This window comes from Nuphar pumila, chromosome 4, assembly GCF_984573655.1.
Source record: "Nuphar pumila chromosome 4, dmNupPumi1.hap1.1, whole genome shotgun sequence".
Taxonomy (NCBI): domain Eukaryota; kingdom Viridiplantae; phylum Streptophyta; class Magnoliopsida; order Nymphaeales; family Nymphaeaceae; genus Nuphar; species Nuphar pumila.
The window spans coordinates 132,276,391-132,296,068 of NC_143252.1; the positions used below are offsets into that span (position 1 = coordinate 132,276,391).

Sequence of the window (19,678 nt, forward strand, 5' to 3'; positions counted from 1 at the left end):
TTGACTGATCATAACAAATTCAAGTTGTGATCTCCACAGTAGGTAATTGACTCAATTCAATTTTATCAAAACTAGGCTGGCAATGGCGTTCCATTGGGTCATGGAGGACGATAAGGCGGCCATGGATGACTCATTAGAGAATAATAGCTCTGATACCATAAAAAATGTTGCAAGAAGATTTTGAAGCTCAATTTTCTCTGTGTTGCTTTCCAGATAATTGAGTGGTCTATTTATAAGATTTTGAATATACAGAATTACAATGAACTAAGTACACTAAAATACATGAATTATCGTTTTGATGAAATACCAAAAAATGGTAACCACTGATTATCGTTTTCTGATAGATCTTATCAAAATCGATAATAATAGTAGTTGTATGATGGACTCTTCAGCTGATGGAGCTTTATCAAACTGATAGCAACTGTATAATGAACTCTCTAATGTTCTAGTGTATTATGGATACTGGAAGCCACATTTGGTTTATCTAGAGTTTAGCCACAATTCCTTGAGAGTCCGCAATTTCTTGAAATTACATTTGGGTTATCTGAAGCCAAATTCTTAACAAAACCCTCAATGTTCAGGTTTGATAGATTTTGTGTACAGACTATAAAACAACAACAACAACAACAACTACGCCTTCATCCCAAAACAATTGGGGTCGGCAATATGAACCAAAAAAGAAAATCATTCAGGGTCTTCCATATGAATCCTTGTCCTCTAATCATTTCTATTCAATGCCATGTCCTCGGTGAGGTTCAAAGAATTCATATCCTTTCCTATCATCTCCATCCAAGCCTTCTTAGGCCTACCTCAACCTCTTTTAACTAATATATTCTCTCATTTCTCCATCCTTCTAACTGGAGCATCATTAGCCCTTCGTCGAATATGTCCAAACCATCGTAAATGATTCTCTCTCATCTTATTTTCAATGGATGCAACACCTACCTTCTTACGTATCTCCTCATTTCGAATCTTATCTTTTATTGTATTTCCACACATCCATCTAAGCATACGTATCTCAGCTACACACATTTTTTGAATATGATGTCTCTTAGCAGCCCAACATTCTGTACCATATAGTAAAGTGGGCCTAATTGTTGTCCTATAAAACTTTCCCTTCAACTGCAATGGCATTCTACGATCGCACAACACTCCAGTTGCACTTTTCCATTTCATCCACCCAACCTTTATCTTATGATTTACATCTCCATCAATTTCTCCATACTTTTGAATGATAGATCCCAAATATTTAAAGCAGTTATCCACCGATATTTCTTGCTCACCAAGCTTCACTACACTCCCATCACTACTTCGTTGCTTACTAAACCGACATTCCATATATTCTGTCTTACTCTTACTCAACTTAAAACCTCTTGCTTCCAATGTCTATCTCCATAATTCTAACTTAGCATTAACTCTAGCTCTAGACTCATCAATCAAAACAATATCATCAGCAAACAACATACACTACGACACATTTTCTTGAATTGATCCCGTAAGCTCATCCATCACTATAGCAAATAGGAAAGGGCTTAATGTAGATCCTTGATGTAACCCAACCGTTATAGGAAAATTGGTTGTCACCCCTCCACAAGTGCGGACATTGGTTACTATTCTTTCGTGCATATCTTTAATTATACTAATGTACTTGAGAGAAACACCTTTCTTCATCATTGTCCACCAGAGAACATCCCTAGGTACTCTATCGTATGCCTTCTCCAAATCAATAAAAACCACATGCAGATCTTTGTTCCTCTCTCTATATCTCTCTATAAGTTGTTGTCTAAGAAGATGTATAGCTTCCATAGTTGATCTTTCAGGCATAAAACCAAATTGATTCTTCGATATCATGATAACCTTCCTCAATCTATACTCAATCACGCTCTCCCAAAGTTTCATAGTATGACTCATGAGTTTTATACCATGATAGCTTGTGCAATCTTATATATCACCCTTATTCTGATATAGAGGCACCAAAGTACTCTTCCTCCACTCATTAGGCATCTTATTTGTTGGCCAAATCTTGTTAAAAAGATTTGTCAACCATTCTAAACCTTTCTCACCCAAGCATTTCCAAGCCTCGATAGGTATACCATCTGGGCCAACTGCCCTTCTTGATTTCATTTTCTTCAAAGCCTCTGCAATTTCTTTCTTTTGAATCTTGCGCATGAAGTCACAATTCATCTCATGAAAATGAATGGAGAAGTCTCCAAGATCCTGAGCATGACTTTCATTAAATAGCTTATCAAAATAATATTTGTATCTCTCCTTAATCTCCTCATCTTTGACTAAAACCCTTTATGTTTCATCTTTGATACATCTAACCATGCCCAAATCCCTCGATTTACTATCTCTCATCTTTGCAAGCGTATAAATATCCTTCTCGCCCTCTTTGGTATCCAACTTAACATAAACCTCCTTATATACCTTATCTCTCGCGTTTCAAACTACCTGTTTAGCTTCCTTCTTTGTTATCATATACTTCTCCAAATTCTCATTATCACTACTCTTACTTAGATTTCTATAACACTCTCTTTTAACCTTAATAGCTAATTTGACATCATTGTTCCACCATGATGTATCCTTACCTAGCGGTGCACTGCCTTTAGACTCACCCAATACCTCCTTAGCCACATTTCTCATGCCACCTACTATCTTATTCCATATTGATTTTGAATCCTCCTCGAGACACCAATCAACTTCCTTAACTACCTGCTCTACAAACATTACTTGTTTAGCTCCTTTTAGTGCCCACCACTTAATTCTAGGATCTATCCTATGTCTATCCCTTTTGCAGTATTTTTTAATTCTAAGATCTAAAATTAAGACTCTATGTTGTGTAGCTACACTTTCTCCCGGTATAACCTTACAATTGATGCAACAACCTCTATCTCTCTTTCTAAGTAGAAAAAAAATTTATCTGACTCGTATTAACCTCACTTTTAAATGTTACTAGGTGAGACTCCCTCTTCCTAAACCAAGTATTTGCTAAGATCATATCATAGGACAAACCAAAATCTAAAATCCTTTCTCCACTTTCGTTTCTTTCTCCTATACCATAGCCTTCATGGATACTCTCAAATCCATCCCTACTAATGCCTACATGTCCATTAAGGTCACCGCCGATGAAAAGCTTTTCTCCATAAGATATCTCTTGTACTACTCCATCTAAATCTTTCCAAAATTGACGCTTAATGAAATCATCTAAACCTACTTGAGGTGCATAAACACTAATAATATTAATAATATTCATACGTAATACTAATTTAATAAGTAAAATCCTACCACCCTTCCTACGGACCTCAACTACATTATCTATAAACTCACGACTAATAACAATCTCTATTACATTCCTATTCCTATTTATTCCTGTATACCAAATCTTATATCCCCAAGGTTCTATCACTTTTGCTTTCTCACCTACCCATTTTGTTTGTTGTAGACATAAAATATTCATCTTTCTCCTACACATAACATCTACTAACTCTACCAACTTACCAGTTAAGGACCCTATGTTCCAAGTGGCTAACATAATTTTATGGTCTTAAACTATCTTCTTTAACCCCACCCGTCCAACAAAGTGAGGGAACTCTTGCCTATTTGACACCACACCCGGGCGCCGGTGTGACGCGTCGCTTCTGGGCGACGACCTAGCAACCCTTGTCCATTTATCACTGCCTCTGAGCCTATAGAGTACAACGCGTCGCTCGGTAGAGAACACCCCAACGAAATTCACAGACTACAAAACACAATTCAAAAATGCTAGCTCATTTTGCTATGGGGGTATCCATAGAATTTGGAAGGATCACCTCGCGGACTGGGTCCCCAAAGGAGACAATATATAAATTTGTATCTGCTATTGTTTTCTAATTTTTTTAATTGATCTGGACCATCTGGTAGGGGGTGTGCCTAACTCGAGCTTGCCTTTAAAAAAAAAACCATGTAATAAAGTCAGAAAGCCACGATCAAAGGTTTTGTTAGTAGCAAAATTGAACATCTATGTGGTCATATTGAGTTGTTACCGCTTGCACTTATGGTTTTTAGTTCAACGGTTTTGTACTTTGTTAGTAGCAAATATTTACCGATTTTTTTATTGAGAAAATATTTATGAAGGGCATTTTTGGAAGCTTGAAAATTTCTCATATAAAACAAAAAATTTTATGAGAAGTTTTAATATGATAACTTTTTTGAAAGAAAAATTTTCACTTCTGTAACATGAGAATAACAGAGTGAGAAATCTAAGAAAAATGAGAGAGAGAGAGTCCATCAGCCCCCTCTCAAAAGAGAGAGAGAGAGAGAGAGAGAGAGAGAGAGAGAGAGAGAGAGGTGGTTGGAGCCATAGTGACGAATTTTGTGAGATTTATGAAAATTTCAGGAAAATATTGTGAGAAATTATTAGAAAGTTAAAAATGGTAATTTTTCATGACATTTTCAAATTCTCATGAGTTTTTCATCAAAAACATAAATATCATATTTTAAACATGTTGTTTATGTTTTTATTGGTTATTTATCATGAAAAATGTGTGGTTTTTATTTTTAAATAATTTTTATTTATATTTTCTTATAAAATTTTATCCTTAATATTTTTAATTTATTTTTTGTTGTCTATACTTTTCCAAAATGCGACTTTTAAAAAAAAATCAATTTCTCGAGAGTTTTGGCTGCCGATATTTTAACGTTTTTAACTTTTGTTATATTGGTTTGAGCATGAGAGAGAGAGACCTGAAAATGGTGGTGAGTGGGTGGAAGATAAGATGGAGGCAGCCCCATAAAATGATATGTATTGTGGGTGAATGACTGCCCTAATGGGAAAAGAATGTTTGATAAAAAAAATTTATACCCCCTTAGGTAGAGTAATTTTTCTTATAAAAAATCACACTTTTTAGCAAAAACTTTTCTTTCAGATAATTCTTTTGTTTGGAACGGTTAAAAGAGTTACCATTTTTTCCTTCCTATTTGCATTTTTCGTATCATTTTATAGCTTTCAAACATGACTTTTGAGAGAAAGATTAAAATATCTTTTACAAAATGAATGAGAGAGAGAGGTTAAAATATCTTTTTACAAAAATGAGCCTTTACGAAACCTTTCCAATTAGGGCGCGCTCGAGTGAAGTTGCCATTTTCAGGATCAACACGGCAAAGTCACGATTTTGCTGAAACTCGGGTTTTCTGAAAACCCGGGTTTCCATCTCAAAGCAGCAGGGTTTTCATGAAACCCATCATTCACCCTCTTACACAGCCCCCCCTCCGGCAGGTACTCTCTCTCTCTCTCTTCAGTCGGAAAAGGGAATTGCCGACCCCCTTTTTTCCTGGCCGCGAAAAAGTGGGTCTCCTGTATTCCCTCATTTTCCTGCTGTTTCTCTCTCTCTGAATTCTTCATGTTTAGATCACTCTCCCTCTCTCTCAAAATTCTTCGTTTTTTGATCTTTTCTAGAATTAGCTGTTAGATCTTAGATTTGTTTGCATGAATACATGATATTCGTGTTTCTTCAGTTGATTGTGTTGTTGTTGCTATAAAAAGAAATAAATGATAGAAGAGCCTGTCCATGTTACCGATTTCGATGTTGCTGTGTTCGCCACACAGTTTTTTTGTAATGTTGAAAATAGGCTTAAGTGCTTCATCTGTATCAGTTAGAAATCCTAAAATACTTCACCTGTCTGTAATCTTTCTTTTGTTATTCAGCTTTACTTTACAGGTTAGGGATCTTTTTGTTGTGTAAAGCATGCTATAGATCAAGGAACCTCTGCAATAGATTGACCAATTAACATACATTCACTTGCACTTACAGTAATACTAGATATGGTGCACAATTAGGAAGCAGATACATACGATGTGTGTGCATGTGTGTTTCTGGGTTTTGCTCCTTTTCAGGTACAAATTCGAGGGTCCTTTTAGCATCAACATGAACAGTAGGGCAGATGTACATGGTGAGATAGTTCCATAAATAACGTAGCATTATTAGGATGGAAATCGGGGAGAGCCAGGCCAGATTATAAACACACTAGGATGTAACGCCTGGCCTTTGACCCAATCTAGTGTTTGCTTAAACTCAAATATTTAGTGGTGTCTTCTGTTCGCCTCTCAATTCACCTTCGGTTGCCGCCACTTATATATGTGGTGAGTGAAAAGAGGCCTTAAACACTTTGTGGCAACCACATCTGCCATTTATAATGCTTTCATGATTTCCCTTACATATGTACCTTTAGTGGTGGTTACCCGATTTGTTGCTGGTGACATTAGTGACAGTATTTTACCAGCAATGGTAGTGGCAGATGCAGAGTCACTAATAAAGGATTAGGATTGTTGGTTTTTGCCCATGCTGTATTTTGTGGCATTGCAAACATGTCACTGACCCATATCCAAAAGGATGTCAGTTGTTGTGCCTCAATAGCATGGCTAAATGATGACTTATATTTTCCAATGTTTGAATCTTGAATATTTTACAGAAATTTGTTTTAGTTTTTGGCTTTTTATCATTGTTTCTTATTATACAGATGGTATGCTGAATTTTTGTATCCTATGTTGCCGCAGTAGGGGAGAAGAGAAACTAAATTTTAACTTTTGAAGTTCTTGGTTCTATCATAAGTTTCTGTCACCTCTAGACTCCTAACACTTTTTTTTTCATATGGTTATTTATAGTTTGGTGAGAATGGCAAGTTCAACAAACTCAATGCTATCTTCCTTCTTCCTCTTTGCTGTGGCACTATCATTACAGGAAATGTATAGAGGAAAACTGGCATCCTCAGAGTTGTTTACAATACTTGGAGGCTTTACAAGCTCTCTCCTATTTCTTATCTTGCTAACAGTGAGCTATCTAAAACTTTCTTGATTGCCTTTTCATTATTTATTTTTTAATTTGAATGAAATTTCTATTTCCTCTCTCTCTCTCTCTGTGGTGTTTGCCCTACTAATTTGATATATGGGTTCCATTAGAGAAACTTGCACTCTATACCATGTATTGCGAGCTTTATTTTACCGTGCAATTCATTCCAAATAGATAGTTATCAGTTAGAGTAAGAGGATGTTGTATCTAAATTTGTTAAGGAACTTACATATTTTTACTTGTTAAAGAACTTGCTTAAGTGACATTCTGTTTTATTTTTGGTGTTGTTCACTTTCACTATCACCCACGTTTTTATTGATAGGTGGGTGAACGTAGCAAAGCACTAACTAGTTCATTTTTTTTTAATTATCAACATGTGTTTGTCTATTATAGAAATTTTGTGAAAATCATACTGGAAGGCATATTGGAAGTGTCTGCTGTATCATAAGTTGCACCAATAAGATAAAACATTAAAATAAGAGAGTTAAGAAAAAAAATTTGAAAAGTCAACAAGCATATTTTTAAGCTCTAACACGGTAGCATTAGACCAACCTATGTGCAAAACTTTAATTCAAGGCATATGATAATGATATGCAATGATTAAATAACAACTAACAAATTATAGTACAAGTTGGGACGTCTATAGTGAGTCATAAACTCTTAACTATGTCACAATGATATGGGTACGTACACGCAAGTGACTCGTGTACATGACACTGGTTCGAAAAAAAATTTCAAAAATAAGATACTTCAACACATATGTAAATATATATATATATATATGAAATATTTTGTATTGTTTCTTTAAAAAGTTTTTTTTTATTTAATACAAGATTGTAAGTATCGTATCGTTACTCGTATCGGTCGGGCCCAAAATTAAATATGTATTGTATCGTATCATAAAAAATCATAAATTTTAATAAATTTTGTTCAAAAATTCCAAAAAAAATCATGAAAAATATAAAAAAACAGCAAAAAAAAAAAAACATAACACATGAAACATTGAAGAATTGCACAAAATACAATCATAAAATCACATATGAAGCATTTATGTCTCTATGAGCTGCATATAACATCATCAAACATCAATTATCTTACAAGAACAATGCAAAATATTAAATATCTTGCAATTAAGAACATGCTACAAGACTCATACTTTCATATTACATAAACAAAAATATTATGAAAATAGTTGCACTCGATTTTCGATCATTTTTCACTCATTACTTGAGTGCCCCATTGCCATGCCGGATCATCTTATGCCATCTTTGTTGGAGGAGTGTGAAGCCTGATTTCTACCTTGATATAAATCGCTAATTTTTGTCGATCCAACTTCACCGTAAAGTGGTGGGGGTTGCACGGGGGAAACAGTCCTGCCCGTAAGGTGGGGGTTCATCGGCATGAGTCCTCAAGGAAAAATTTTTTTGGAGTGTGATTTTGTAATTTTACTCATAATAGAGATTTTTTTATCTTAACCCACTTCCTTGAGTGAAAAAATGGTGGAAATGCACTTTTATTTGAGCAAATCGTGCTCTCTCCCTTGCGCATGGATCAACCCCTAAATTGCTCTCATGACTCCTAGGCTATGTCACATGGGTGCGGGTGCGACACGGGTGCGGCGCAATTTTAAAATTTTTGGACGCGGGGACTCGGCTATATATATATATATATTAATTTTTTTTAAAAAGTGCACAGACACAACACAGTCTGTGACTCTGCATAGCACTGTCCACTGTCTGTAATCTTTCTTAGGGACAAATTAACATTTTTGGACTCAGTCAAAGTTGACCGAGTCCAAAATATGGACGGACTCGGCCTCGACTCGTTGACCGATTCTAACTCGGCGTTGGCAGAGTCCAGGCCGAGTCTGAAGCCGCACCCGTGTCGGGGCGTGTCGACTCGGGTGCGGCACCTCCCTAGCCGAGTCCGTGTGACATAGCTCCTAGGGTGCGTGGATACCCCTCTAATGGCCTCTACACAAATGTGGAAGTCGGCCCTCAAGATTTCTTTAAAACCCAAAAAATAAAAAACAAGTTTGGTCATTTTTAAAGTGTGCCAAAGCTGTATCGTACGATACATTAGTAACGATATGTATCGAACCATATCGTACAATATGGTATGATACTTACAACCATGGTTGCCAGTTGAGGAAGCGGGAGCGGGAAGCGATACGGGAAGCGGGAGCGGGAAGCGAGGCACTTTCAAAATTTTAGGAAGCGGGGAAGCGTGGGACCACTTAGGAGCGATTCGGGAAGCGTCTCGGAAGCGACCTAGGAAGCGTCTCGGAAGCGACATAGGAAGCGTCTCGGAAGCGAGGGGGAAGCGAAAAAAATAAAAATAAAAAATAAAATTTACAAAAAAATTGAAAAAAATAGGGGAAGCGAGGGGGAAGCGTGGGGAAGCGAGGGGGAAGCGCGCTTCCCATTAAAGGGAAGCGCGTCCCCCATTAAAGGGAAACGCGTCCCCCATTAAAGGGAAGCGCGCTTCCCAAAAAAGGGGGACGCGCTTCCCAAAAAAGGGGGACGCTTCCCCCCACGCTTCGGAAGCGCGACGTTCCGCGCTTCCGAAGCGCGCTTCGGGGAAGTGCGCTTCCCCTTTTAGCTAGGCGCTTCCGGTAACCCTGCTTACAACATTGATTTAATACTTATGAAAGCATGTTGATATTAATAATATAATTGGTATAAAATATTATATCACCCACCTAAAGGGTATTTTTGTAATATTTATTGGGTTGACTCTCTAATAAACCATAATGTAATAACGTAATTGATAAAAAAGTAGGGAAAATTTCATTTAGGGGACAACCTTTTGCCCTTAATTCCAAATATAGGCCTCACATTTCTAAACTTCCAAATATGGGCCAAACTTTTTCTGGAAACTGTCAAACATGAGTCTACATTTAATATTGTCTTTTAACTCAGGTTATATCACAAGCCAAATTACCATAGTGACCTTCATTATTAAGAGATCAAACTGATTACTTTTTCTCTTTTTAAGAGGATGAATGAGTATTTTTCAATTTTCAAGGGACAATGCAAGAAATAAAAAATGAAATCATGTTTTCCAAGATGACATCTCTCTCTCTCTCTAGACAAGTAGAGGACCTTTTCTTCTCAAAAGTTTATTTTTTATCTGCAATGTTTGAGACAGACTCAAACACGTTTTGGAGCGTGTCATCAATGTGCTGCGCACTAAAACGTGTCAGACTTCGTGTCTGAGCATCTCATCCATAACACGGGCCCATTTGGGCATGTCGCTATGACATAGCTCTTAACTAACAAATATAGTGCATTAAGAAGCAACCTATTATTCAAATAACATAAAAAGGAAAAAAATGTTTCCTTCAGTGTCAACTTTTAATATCCAAGTTATTTATTGCCTTCAATCTATATGAAATATCGTATACTTCAAAAGCATTAATCTATGTTACATGGACAATTCTAACAGGCAACACACCCATGTCGCAAGTGAACCACACTAAGATCCATTTTTGTCCAAAACAGACTCAGTTAATATACATAAATACCTAAGTCATATGGACTCGGCTATAAGGTCGACGCACCCGCGTCGACACGCCTCAACACGGGTGTTGCTTCAGACACGGGGCGGACACGGTCAACCAAGTGTTGGGCTCGGTCAACGCACTGGGGCCGAGTCCGTCCACATTTTGGACTCGGTCAACTTTGACCTAGTCTATTTTTATCAATTTTTTAGGGCAAAAGACATATAAAAACTAAAAAAAATCAATCTTTTTTTATGTATTTTTTCATATATATATATATATATATATATATATATATATAGCCGAGTCTTATTATTGTTATGTATATATATATATAGCCATGTCCCCTAATGGGCACAACTTTGACCGAGTCTTATTATTGTTATATATATATATTTTAAAATATATATACATATATATAACCGTGTCCCCGTGTCCAAAATTTTTGAAATTGCTCCGCACTCGTGTCCCACCCATACCCGTACCCGTACTCGTACCCGCACCCATGTGACATAGATAAATACATAAACGCACAAGCACACACACACCCTCTGCACCTGCGCCTGTATCTGCATCTGCGCCTGCTTCTATGTGACATAGGCATTACTCCATTAGGACATGAGACCAAAAAAAAAGATTACCTAGTAAGTAGAAATATTGTCTATTCTTCATCCACCTGTCTACCATCAGCTTGTAATCTTCCTAGACTTCTTGTGCTCAGTGCACTATTGCATTTAAATTCTTTCCCAGAATGCATGTTATGAGGGCATCATAACACCAAGGCCCCTATGCTTGTAATTACATTAGATGAATTGAAAAGTATTTCTTGCATTAAATGGCGTGCAAGTCTCATAATATGCAACTTCAAAGTCTGCTCAATCATTTGTTTTGAAGCCATAGAAAAACATCTATTAGATTACTTGCAACTTTTTTTTTGGCAACTCCCCACCCAGGGTTTCTAAACACTCTTTTTGAGGGAGCTCCTTCCCTTCTCCTTACTGGTGGTACACGTATGCCTCACCATATTAAGCTATGCCTTTGCTTTTTTTCTGTTGAATTTTTACGTCTTGTTCATGAGGGTCATTAACACTATCTCCAGCAATCCCTCCTACCTCAACATCCTTAGAGTCACCTCCTCCTATAATGTAGACATATTTTGGTCTTCAATTTTTTACAATTTATTTTCTTTTCATTTTTCCTGAAATAAGTTGTTCAATTTGTCGTTTTTTTGCCTCTATCAGTTATGAGGCAACATTTGGCCTTTTGTTGGCCAAATGATGCTTCATTCATGACATTCCTCCATAGAACTCCCTTTGACAATACTCACAATGGTTAACCAAGTTGGGTCTTTTAATGCCATTGTTTGAAGAAAATAAGACGTTTATAACAAAACCCCTTCAAATAATGTAGATCAACCTCTTCAGGTTTTTGATCTTTTCTACCTCTAAAAATGAAATGTTGATTGAACATCGTTTGCATAAATATAACCTTCCTTAAGTTGAATCAAGTAAAAATTTAGAGATCTTGCACAAAAATCTAGCACCTATGTGTATAATTATGGCAAATCCTTTTAAGTTTTTGCTTCAGGCTCTCTAGGTTGGATTAGGGTAAATCATGAAAATCTCAAGATTTGAGGAAGAAATCAAGCTAGATCGGTGGAGGAAATGTTAAAAAAAGTTTTGGATGTAAAAATGGTTCAAAAGTGATTCCTTTTACGCTAAAAAGTGGGAAAAAATAATTGGATCATGAAATGGAAAGGAGTTGATTTGTATCATATAGGGTGCATTACATGGCATAATGTGACACTCCCTTTGTATCATGCAATGTACACTGATAACATGCAGTAAATTTGTATTGCTATAATGCACAGTGTGCTATACCTTATGTCAGTGTGATAGTATGATCAATTATATTATATTATACAATACATATGACTTCTTTTTGTAATAATATCCATGAAATTATATGATTGCTATGAGCAACTATGAGATAATGGTGTGGGGAAGTGTTGGTAGACTGACATGAATATCATTGATTTAACGGGAACTAAAATGTTGAACAACTTGAGTCATTGTTCTTTTCTTTCATTCTCCATATTTACTATCTTTATGTTTATGTCGTTGTTTAATGTAATTTTTCCATACCACCATGGGTATATTTTCTGGGAAATTGACCATGATAGTATTACTCAAATGTGTTTTATTGATTATTCTTATATGCTATTTCCTTTGTACATGGCCTGTCGATAAAGCGTGAATATCTGATTTTTCATTTTTGTCATGTTTAGCCATGTCTTTTATCATAGTCCTTTTCATGCTGAGACCAAGATGGTCCAGTGTTTAGACATTTTTGCTTGAAGAGAGTGTATGGTTGTTTGTCCATTTAAGACCATGTTACCTGGATAATGTAGGGGTGCAGCAACAGGCATATGTATACACATAAACACACACATGAGGTGGCATGCAATGCAGGCATACATCTCTATTGCTCTCTTTGCATTTGTGCTTACTGCTTATTAACTTGGTCAATTTTCCCTCTGATGTACAATAAAAAAGGAAACTAAAAATATAGAAGGGAAGCAACATTGCCAAAACTGTACAGAATGAAATAAAATTGCAATTCTGATATTGTGTAGTAGACATTGAGTAATAGCTAACCATATGGGTAATAACAGGAAGAGAGCATCCATAGTAGGAAATTTAAAACTTCCATGCTTTATGTCAGTCTTCTTTTTGCCTACTCTCTTGGAAATTATTTACTACCACCACCATGTTCATGAGATCCTGGTTCTTGGCTATCTCTTTCTGAACTTAATGGAACATCTGAGAGATACATTATACGATGTAATGTAGTGTCTCTGATTGGTAAATTATTATTTTTTTGTGAATCTCATGCTTTTAACTCATATGAGATTTTATGTTGGTTTGTATGTCTTGTAGTTTATTGGAAACTTCCAGGAATCATGTGGCATTCGAACCGGCTGGGGTGCTGGTAGGTGCAGAATGTTTTTTCTCTTCTCCTGTGTTATATCTGTTTTTATGGTATCATATCTAAGTTTTCTAATGATTTTGCAGTGATTCTAGCAGAGTTTGTTGCACTTATTGCTGCTGGCACTGTTCATCGTGTTTGTATAACAACATGGTAATTCTGAGACATTCATACTCCTTTTTCATTTTTAATCTTATGGTGCTTCTGTCTTTGTGTCGGACCATTCTCTGATGTATGAAATTTATGGTTATATTGTCGCATATATTCATAAATGAATTGCAGAAAATATTCTTATAAAAGAAATTAATGATTGGCCTCTAGAGGATGCTTGATGTCATTATGATTCTAGAGTAGTGCTATCAATCTTGCACTTGTTTGTTCACTAGATCAATGAAGGATTTTGAAATTGACCCTGTTTTTTTGCTTTTTGTGTTTTGTTTTTTGACTTCTTGGATATAACATTGTCTTTTTCCTTGTTGGATGTTAATTCCTTCACATATTATCACACTTACTGGAAGCTGGTTGCTTTTTGAGGAAAGTTGTATTAGTGGCACAGTTTGTTGCAGTCATTGCCTATGGAATTTTTACTGTTTTTGATAGATGTCGTAACTAGTGTTGTAAGTATCGTATGATATGGTACAATACATATCATTACTTTGGGGGAAAATGATACGATACACACCCATATCTCAATAAGGGTGTGTATTGTATCTGTACCGGGTGTATCGTACGATACAGCCCCTGTATCGTATCATATACATGCCATTTTTTAATCGTATTTCACAGACTTGGTTATTTTATTTTTGTTTAAATGATATGAAAATATGAGTCTTGTGGCATTGTTTTTGTGAGATATGCATGCAATATTATCTATGATTCTATATTAGTTGATGTTTGATGATGTCTTTATGTAGCTCATAAAGACATAAATGTGATTTTATGGTTGTATTTTGTGCAATTCATCATTGTTGCATGTGTTATAATTTTTTTAGAATTTTTGTTATTTTTTTTCTGATTTTCTTGATTTTTTTGGTTTTTTTAGAAATTCTTTATTAAAAAACTACGATACGTTTATGATACGGTACAATATGATGCAGTTTTACTTTGGGCCTGACCGATACGGGTAACGATACGATACTTACAACCTTGGTCGTAACTATTGAAATAAACATTATTTTTTCCATCCCATTTACTCTCAACCAATGCCCAAACTTAGTGCCTCATATTTCCTCAGAATTTAGGATTGTGTGATCTCAATAGAGCAGCTTGATTGTCATGGTCAACGCTAGAGGTTATCTTTCTAATCATGCAAGGGATCATTTTAATAGTATCAATTGATTCATTAGATTAATAATGGAAGACTGTAGTGTACTCATCTTGTTGAGGAGTTCTGTACATATCTTGTTTGGTTTTTGTGTTTTCTTGTCTGGATTCTTGAATAACATTCACTGTCGCTTCCCTTGGTGAAATTACTGTATACGTTGTTAATACTCTTAACTGTTGGTGACTGACCAACGGGGGGCTCCGCTTGTTTGGTAGGAGCTGTTAGTGCGTCACCATGTGTTGGGACATTGCAAGTTCAAAACCCAATGGTATGTTGTGTAACTGGTAGGGGTCTGCCTAACCCCAGCTTGCCTTTCAAAAAAAGAAAAACTGTTGGTGACTGGTACTCTGGGTACTGATGGTGAATATATATATATATATATATATATATATATATACAGAATAGTACCATCATAGTGTTCTGTATCATGACATAAATATTGTTGAATGAGTTTCAAATGAATAACGTTAAGCACTTGCTCTCTGGGTTGCTTTTGCAAATTTTTGTTTATGGGGATAGTGTTGATATGTTATAATCACTTTCCTTTTCCAAGCTTCTAAAAGTTTATTTTGATCCCATGTAATATTGCAATAAATGTCTTCTGATATTGAGGTTTGCTTTGGCTGTCTAAGCATTTCTTGTTGTTCTTGACTAGTTGCAAGAGCATTCATGATTAGATAATTATTTTCACCTTTTTGTCCTGGTGGTGGTTAGTGCATATCTCACACCTATGTGTCTAAAGGTTTATGTACCCCATAAAATTTGATGTAATAAATGATAATCTGCTCTATTTGCGAGGAGGCAGTTTATGAGGATTTGTAGTCAAAATCACTTAGCTTATTTTAAGGGGGAGGGTATCAAAGTAAGGGTTTTGGATACGAAGAACTTTAGCCTGTCTTTATACAATGACAATGAGACTCCACATAACTCTCTGGAGACGATATAGTTACAAAATCCACATTTTGTATTCCCTTCTATTTTACAATGATCAAAACCCTCCTATGCCTTTCAAATGCATCTTTCGGAAGGAGCCTTATAGGAACTCTTTGATGGTCTTTTATTCAAAAATGTCATCCAAGGAATTTTCTTTTCCAATGTGACTTGACATTACCACGATAGTAACCTTTTAATACAGAAAAGCATTATCAACTATATGTTTTTGCAACTTATATGTAATAGGTGATTGGTATGGCTTCTACTAGATCAATAAGGCCTGATTGCTCTGGAAAACTATGTCACAGTGACATGCCATTTGGGGGTGTGTCATGGGTGACACTAGTCAGACACACTATGATGTGCCAGCACAACCCTGAGTCCCTGACACATACAAACATTATTTTAATACTTTTTATTAATATTTCAATAAAAAGGTACATTTTGTATATTAAAATGTCAAAATATCTTTTATGGATTAAAAATTCATGAAATCTGTGTCTCTCCGTCCTATTTTTCAAAAGAAATTTGGACATGCATGTCAAACTCGAGTTGTGTATAACTCACACAAACATATGGGTTTATCTAATGTTAACCTTTTATACTAATGTAAACAGCATTCAATTGATTGAAATGACCACAAGACCTTTAAAACCAATGAGATTTTTTAAAATACAGGTTACTTTTAGAGCAAAAAAAATTCCGATTTTAGATTTACATTACAGAAGTACACTTTGTCCCTTTTTGAAAAGTGTGATTTTTCAATTCCACAAAACAAGAGTCACTTTATGCTGTGTGTCTTCAAAATGTAATTGCTTAAGGGTATTTTGGTTATTTCAGTCAGTTGGATATTGCTAATGTTTATATATATGTACAGGTTTATCTAACATCAAACTAGTTGTGTTTAACATTAATTGCATTCGATTGATTGAAATGTCCAAAACCTCTAAAGTGATGGCAGTTTTGAAAATGCATGGTAAAATTTTTGGGTAACATCAGTCTTTCCGATTTGGAGAGAAACAAAAACTCAAATCATTTTTTTAAAATAAAAGGTCTACTTTACAAATTTGATTTTGAAAAGTAAAAGTTACTTTTTTTACCCCAAAAAGTGTTAATGTATTCACAAAAAATACCATTACTTTTAAGTGTATTTTGGTCATTTCAATTAGTTGAATGCAGCTAATGTTAAATACAACTAGTTATATATAGTTTGTGCCTTGTGGATTGTCTGTTTTTGTAGATCAGATGGCCTGCAACTGTCCACCCTCTCTCTAGAGAGAGAGAGAGTGGTTGGCAGACATCTAGATCATATGCAATTGCCCATGAGACTGTTTGGTTCTGCCCATTTGAGCAATTAGGCTAGAAGTTTCATTGGAGCAGTATATTTGTCATGTGTGCATTGTAATCATGCATGCCTTGTTAAAATAGTGAGTAGGTTGTGTCTTTGGGGTATAATTTGTATTTTATATTTGTTATATCTTGTTTTCTACATAATTCTTTTTTTATTGTCTTTCTTGTTCTTATCTTTCTAGGGGTATTTCAGCCTTTGTAATGTTCCTTGTAGTGTAAGCCTATTTAAGAGGTTTGGCTCTCTTGTACATCTTCGTATTATCAATAAGACAATTGAGAGCTTTGGCCCTCCACTCTACTGTGTGCTTGTGTTTACTTCATATTACAGCCAATCGAAGATGCCTCATGCCTTATAATGCTTCTATCAGCGTATGACATTAATGTCACTTATCATTTCGGCATTCACCATTGTGGAAAATCCTAGGAGGTTCTCTTTGGCTATCCAATGAGTTGCTACTTGCTACTGTTTCCTGGTCCTATTTCCTTTTTGACATAGCGATGAAAGTTGGATGTGGATCTGGTAGGAATATCTTGGGAGGTGACGTACTGAAACTATATTAGGAGCAATGTCACAGATCCTGCTATCAGGATTCTGTAAGCTAAGGAAAATTTATCAATAAACTAAAAAAATAGAAAAAATCTTGGCATACATAAAATTTAAGAATTGCAAAACATATATAAAATGGTAAATAAAATAAAAATATGAGAAAATTTTAATGAAGTTAGTATCACAATAATTTTTTAAAGTTTTGGAAAAGGTGATACTTTGAAAATATCACAATTTTATGGGGGTTTTACTGCTTTATGAACTTTTGCTATGAAACTGTCGTACATAAACATCGCCAGCATTTGTGATGTAGATTAGGAGGAGCATCATGAATGCTCTCTCTCTCTCTCTCAGATGAGCACATTAGGAATGTTATATTTGAGAAGAATGCATCAAAATTATCTCACGTGTATAGGAATCGGTAGTTTTCAAGAATATTATGTTATGTTTGCATGGACCTAGTTTGTTCTTGGTGACAATGTAGGAAGTTCTTTGGCATGAAGTGCCATTGTGTGTTTGATTTAATACATCCCATCGATCATCATCTACTTCAAGAATACCAAATTGAAGGGCATTTCCATAAATGTGCAAGTGATGACCACCATCTCTCTCTCTCTGTTTGATCTAAGAGGATCCGATGGGAAATATTGTGTGAAATAAATTCCAATGTTTAAATTTTCATCTTAGCAAATATTTTTCATACAGTTTTGAGTATAACCTGCCCTATATCTATTGATATTGATACTCTGTTACATAATTTGGCACTATGGCATGGTAAAACTCACTATAGGCGCTATTACATTTTTTGTGGTTTTGCAAAAGTTTACTCCAAAAACTTGCACTTTATCTTCATGTCCGATGCAATGTTGAATTCACATCTGTAAGCAAATACGCCATAGGGACTTTCACATTGATAGAGGTCTACTTCATATACTGTTCTTCAGACATGAGAGGCCATTGACTTGTAAACAGAGTTTTGACCAATTTATTTGCTATGTTTTAAGTAGAAGGTCTAGTTTTGCTTTCTGCCAATCTTTTTTAAAAAGAATCAGTTGATGGATTGAAAATGATGGCTTATGATCTCTTCCTGATATTTTGTTTGGATAGTTATAGGTTTCTGATAATGGTACATGTTCTATGTTACCAGTTCTGATTCTGTGATACACTTTCAATGCAGCTTCCTGTTTTCATTGGCATTTCTTTATGAGATTAATATGCTTTCTGTCATGGTTCATGGAAAAGCTGAGTTGAAAGCAAAGCGATATTGAATTGATACAACGATCGAAAAGCTAGTTCATGTGCTGCCCTTGAAAAATGTCAGGTTGTATTTAAGCTTCAAGGAGTGGAAGAAATGACTACTATAATTTTGAGCGTGAAGTATCTTCTTCCCTAACGCAGTTTGCATATTTTGCTACATTCTGCTACCGAGTCCATTTTTTTTGTTCTGATGTGAGACTGAGAAAGTAACATGAGGAATACTAAGGGTTGTTAGTCTTTCCTATTATATTTAGGCTATGATTTTGTCTTGATTCCTGTGTGTGTGTGTGTGTGTGTGTGAGAGAGAGAGAGAGAGAGAGAGAGAGAGAGAGAGAGAGAGAGAGAGAGAGAGTTTATGTTAAATTTATTAGTGACCATATGATAACTAAAGATGATTTTAAGAAAACATACATGTGATTTAGCACCACATGCGGATGTTCAAGGAGAGCTATATCTAGGGAATGAATGTTATAACTAACGTGGGTATGCACAAAGCTAGGACCAAAATAGAATGGTTGTCTTAAAAAAAAATGATGGCGGTTAAGAAAATGTTATCCTGTTGCTTTATTTGCTGATAATAATATTTTACCTTTTCTTAAAAAAAAGTCAGCAAAGCAATACGAAAATGGGATGATCTGCATGGTGTCCCTTTTTTGTCCGAAAATTATTAATATCGTCAAAACTAGGAATCAAGGACACCTTTTGGCCTCTGTTTGGGAGTAGGGGTGGCAATCGTGTCGGGTTGGCGGGTCGACCCGACGGGTTGGCGGGTCGACCCGACGGGTTGGCGGGTCAGCATACCTCAACCCGAACCCGACCCGTTTATTAAACGGGTCGGCTGTGGCAAACACGAACCCGACCCGTTTAATAAACGGGTAACCCGACACGACCCGCCAACCCATTTAATAAATGGGTTGGGTCGGGTAAACGGGTTCTCAGGTTGGCGGGTCAGG

At 35.8% G+C, this 19,678-nt stretch overlaps 1 protein-coding gene across 2 annotated transcripts; it reads left to right on the plus strand.

The window, feature by feature from the left end:
* Nucleotides 1-5,134: 5,134 nt before the first annotated feature.
* LOC149841105 (uncharacterized) lies at nt 5,135-18,997 on the plus strand. Of its 2 annotated transcripts, none has more exons than XM_090004665.1 (5): nt 5,135-5,254; nt 6,641-6,806; nt 13,266-13,317; nt 13,401-13,467; nt 18,646-18,997. In XM_090004665.1, the coding sequence occupies exons 2-5, from the start codon at nt 6,651-6,653 to the stop codon at nt 18,734-18,736; spliced, it is 366 nt and encodes a 121-aa protein (XP_089860791.1). In that variant the 5' UTR covers nt 5,135-5,254; nt 6,641-6,650; the 3' UTR covers nt 18,737-18,997. The 2 variants fall into 2 exon arrangements, with proteins under 2 accessions (XP_089860791.1, XP_089860792.1); XM_090004666.1 differs by lacking the exon at nt 5,135-5,254 and adding an exon at nt 5,261-5,323.
* Nucleotides 18,998-19,678: the final 681 nt, after the last annotated feature.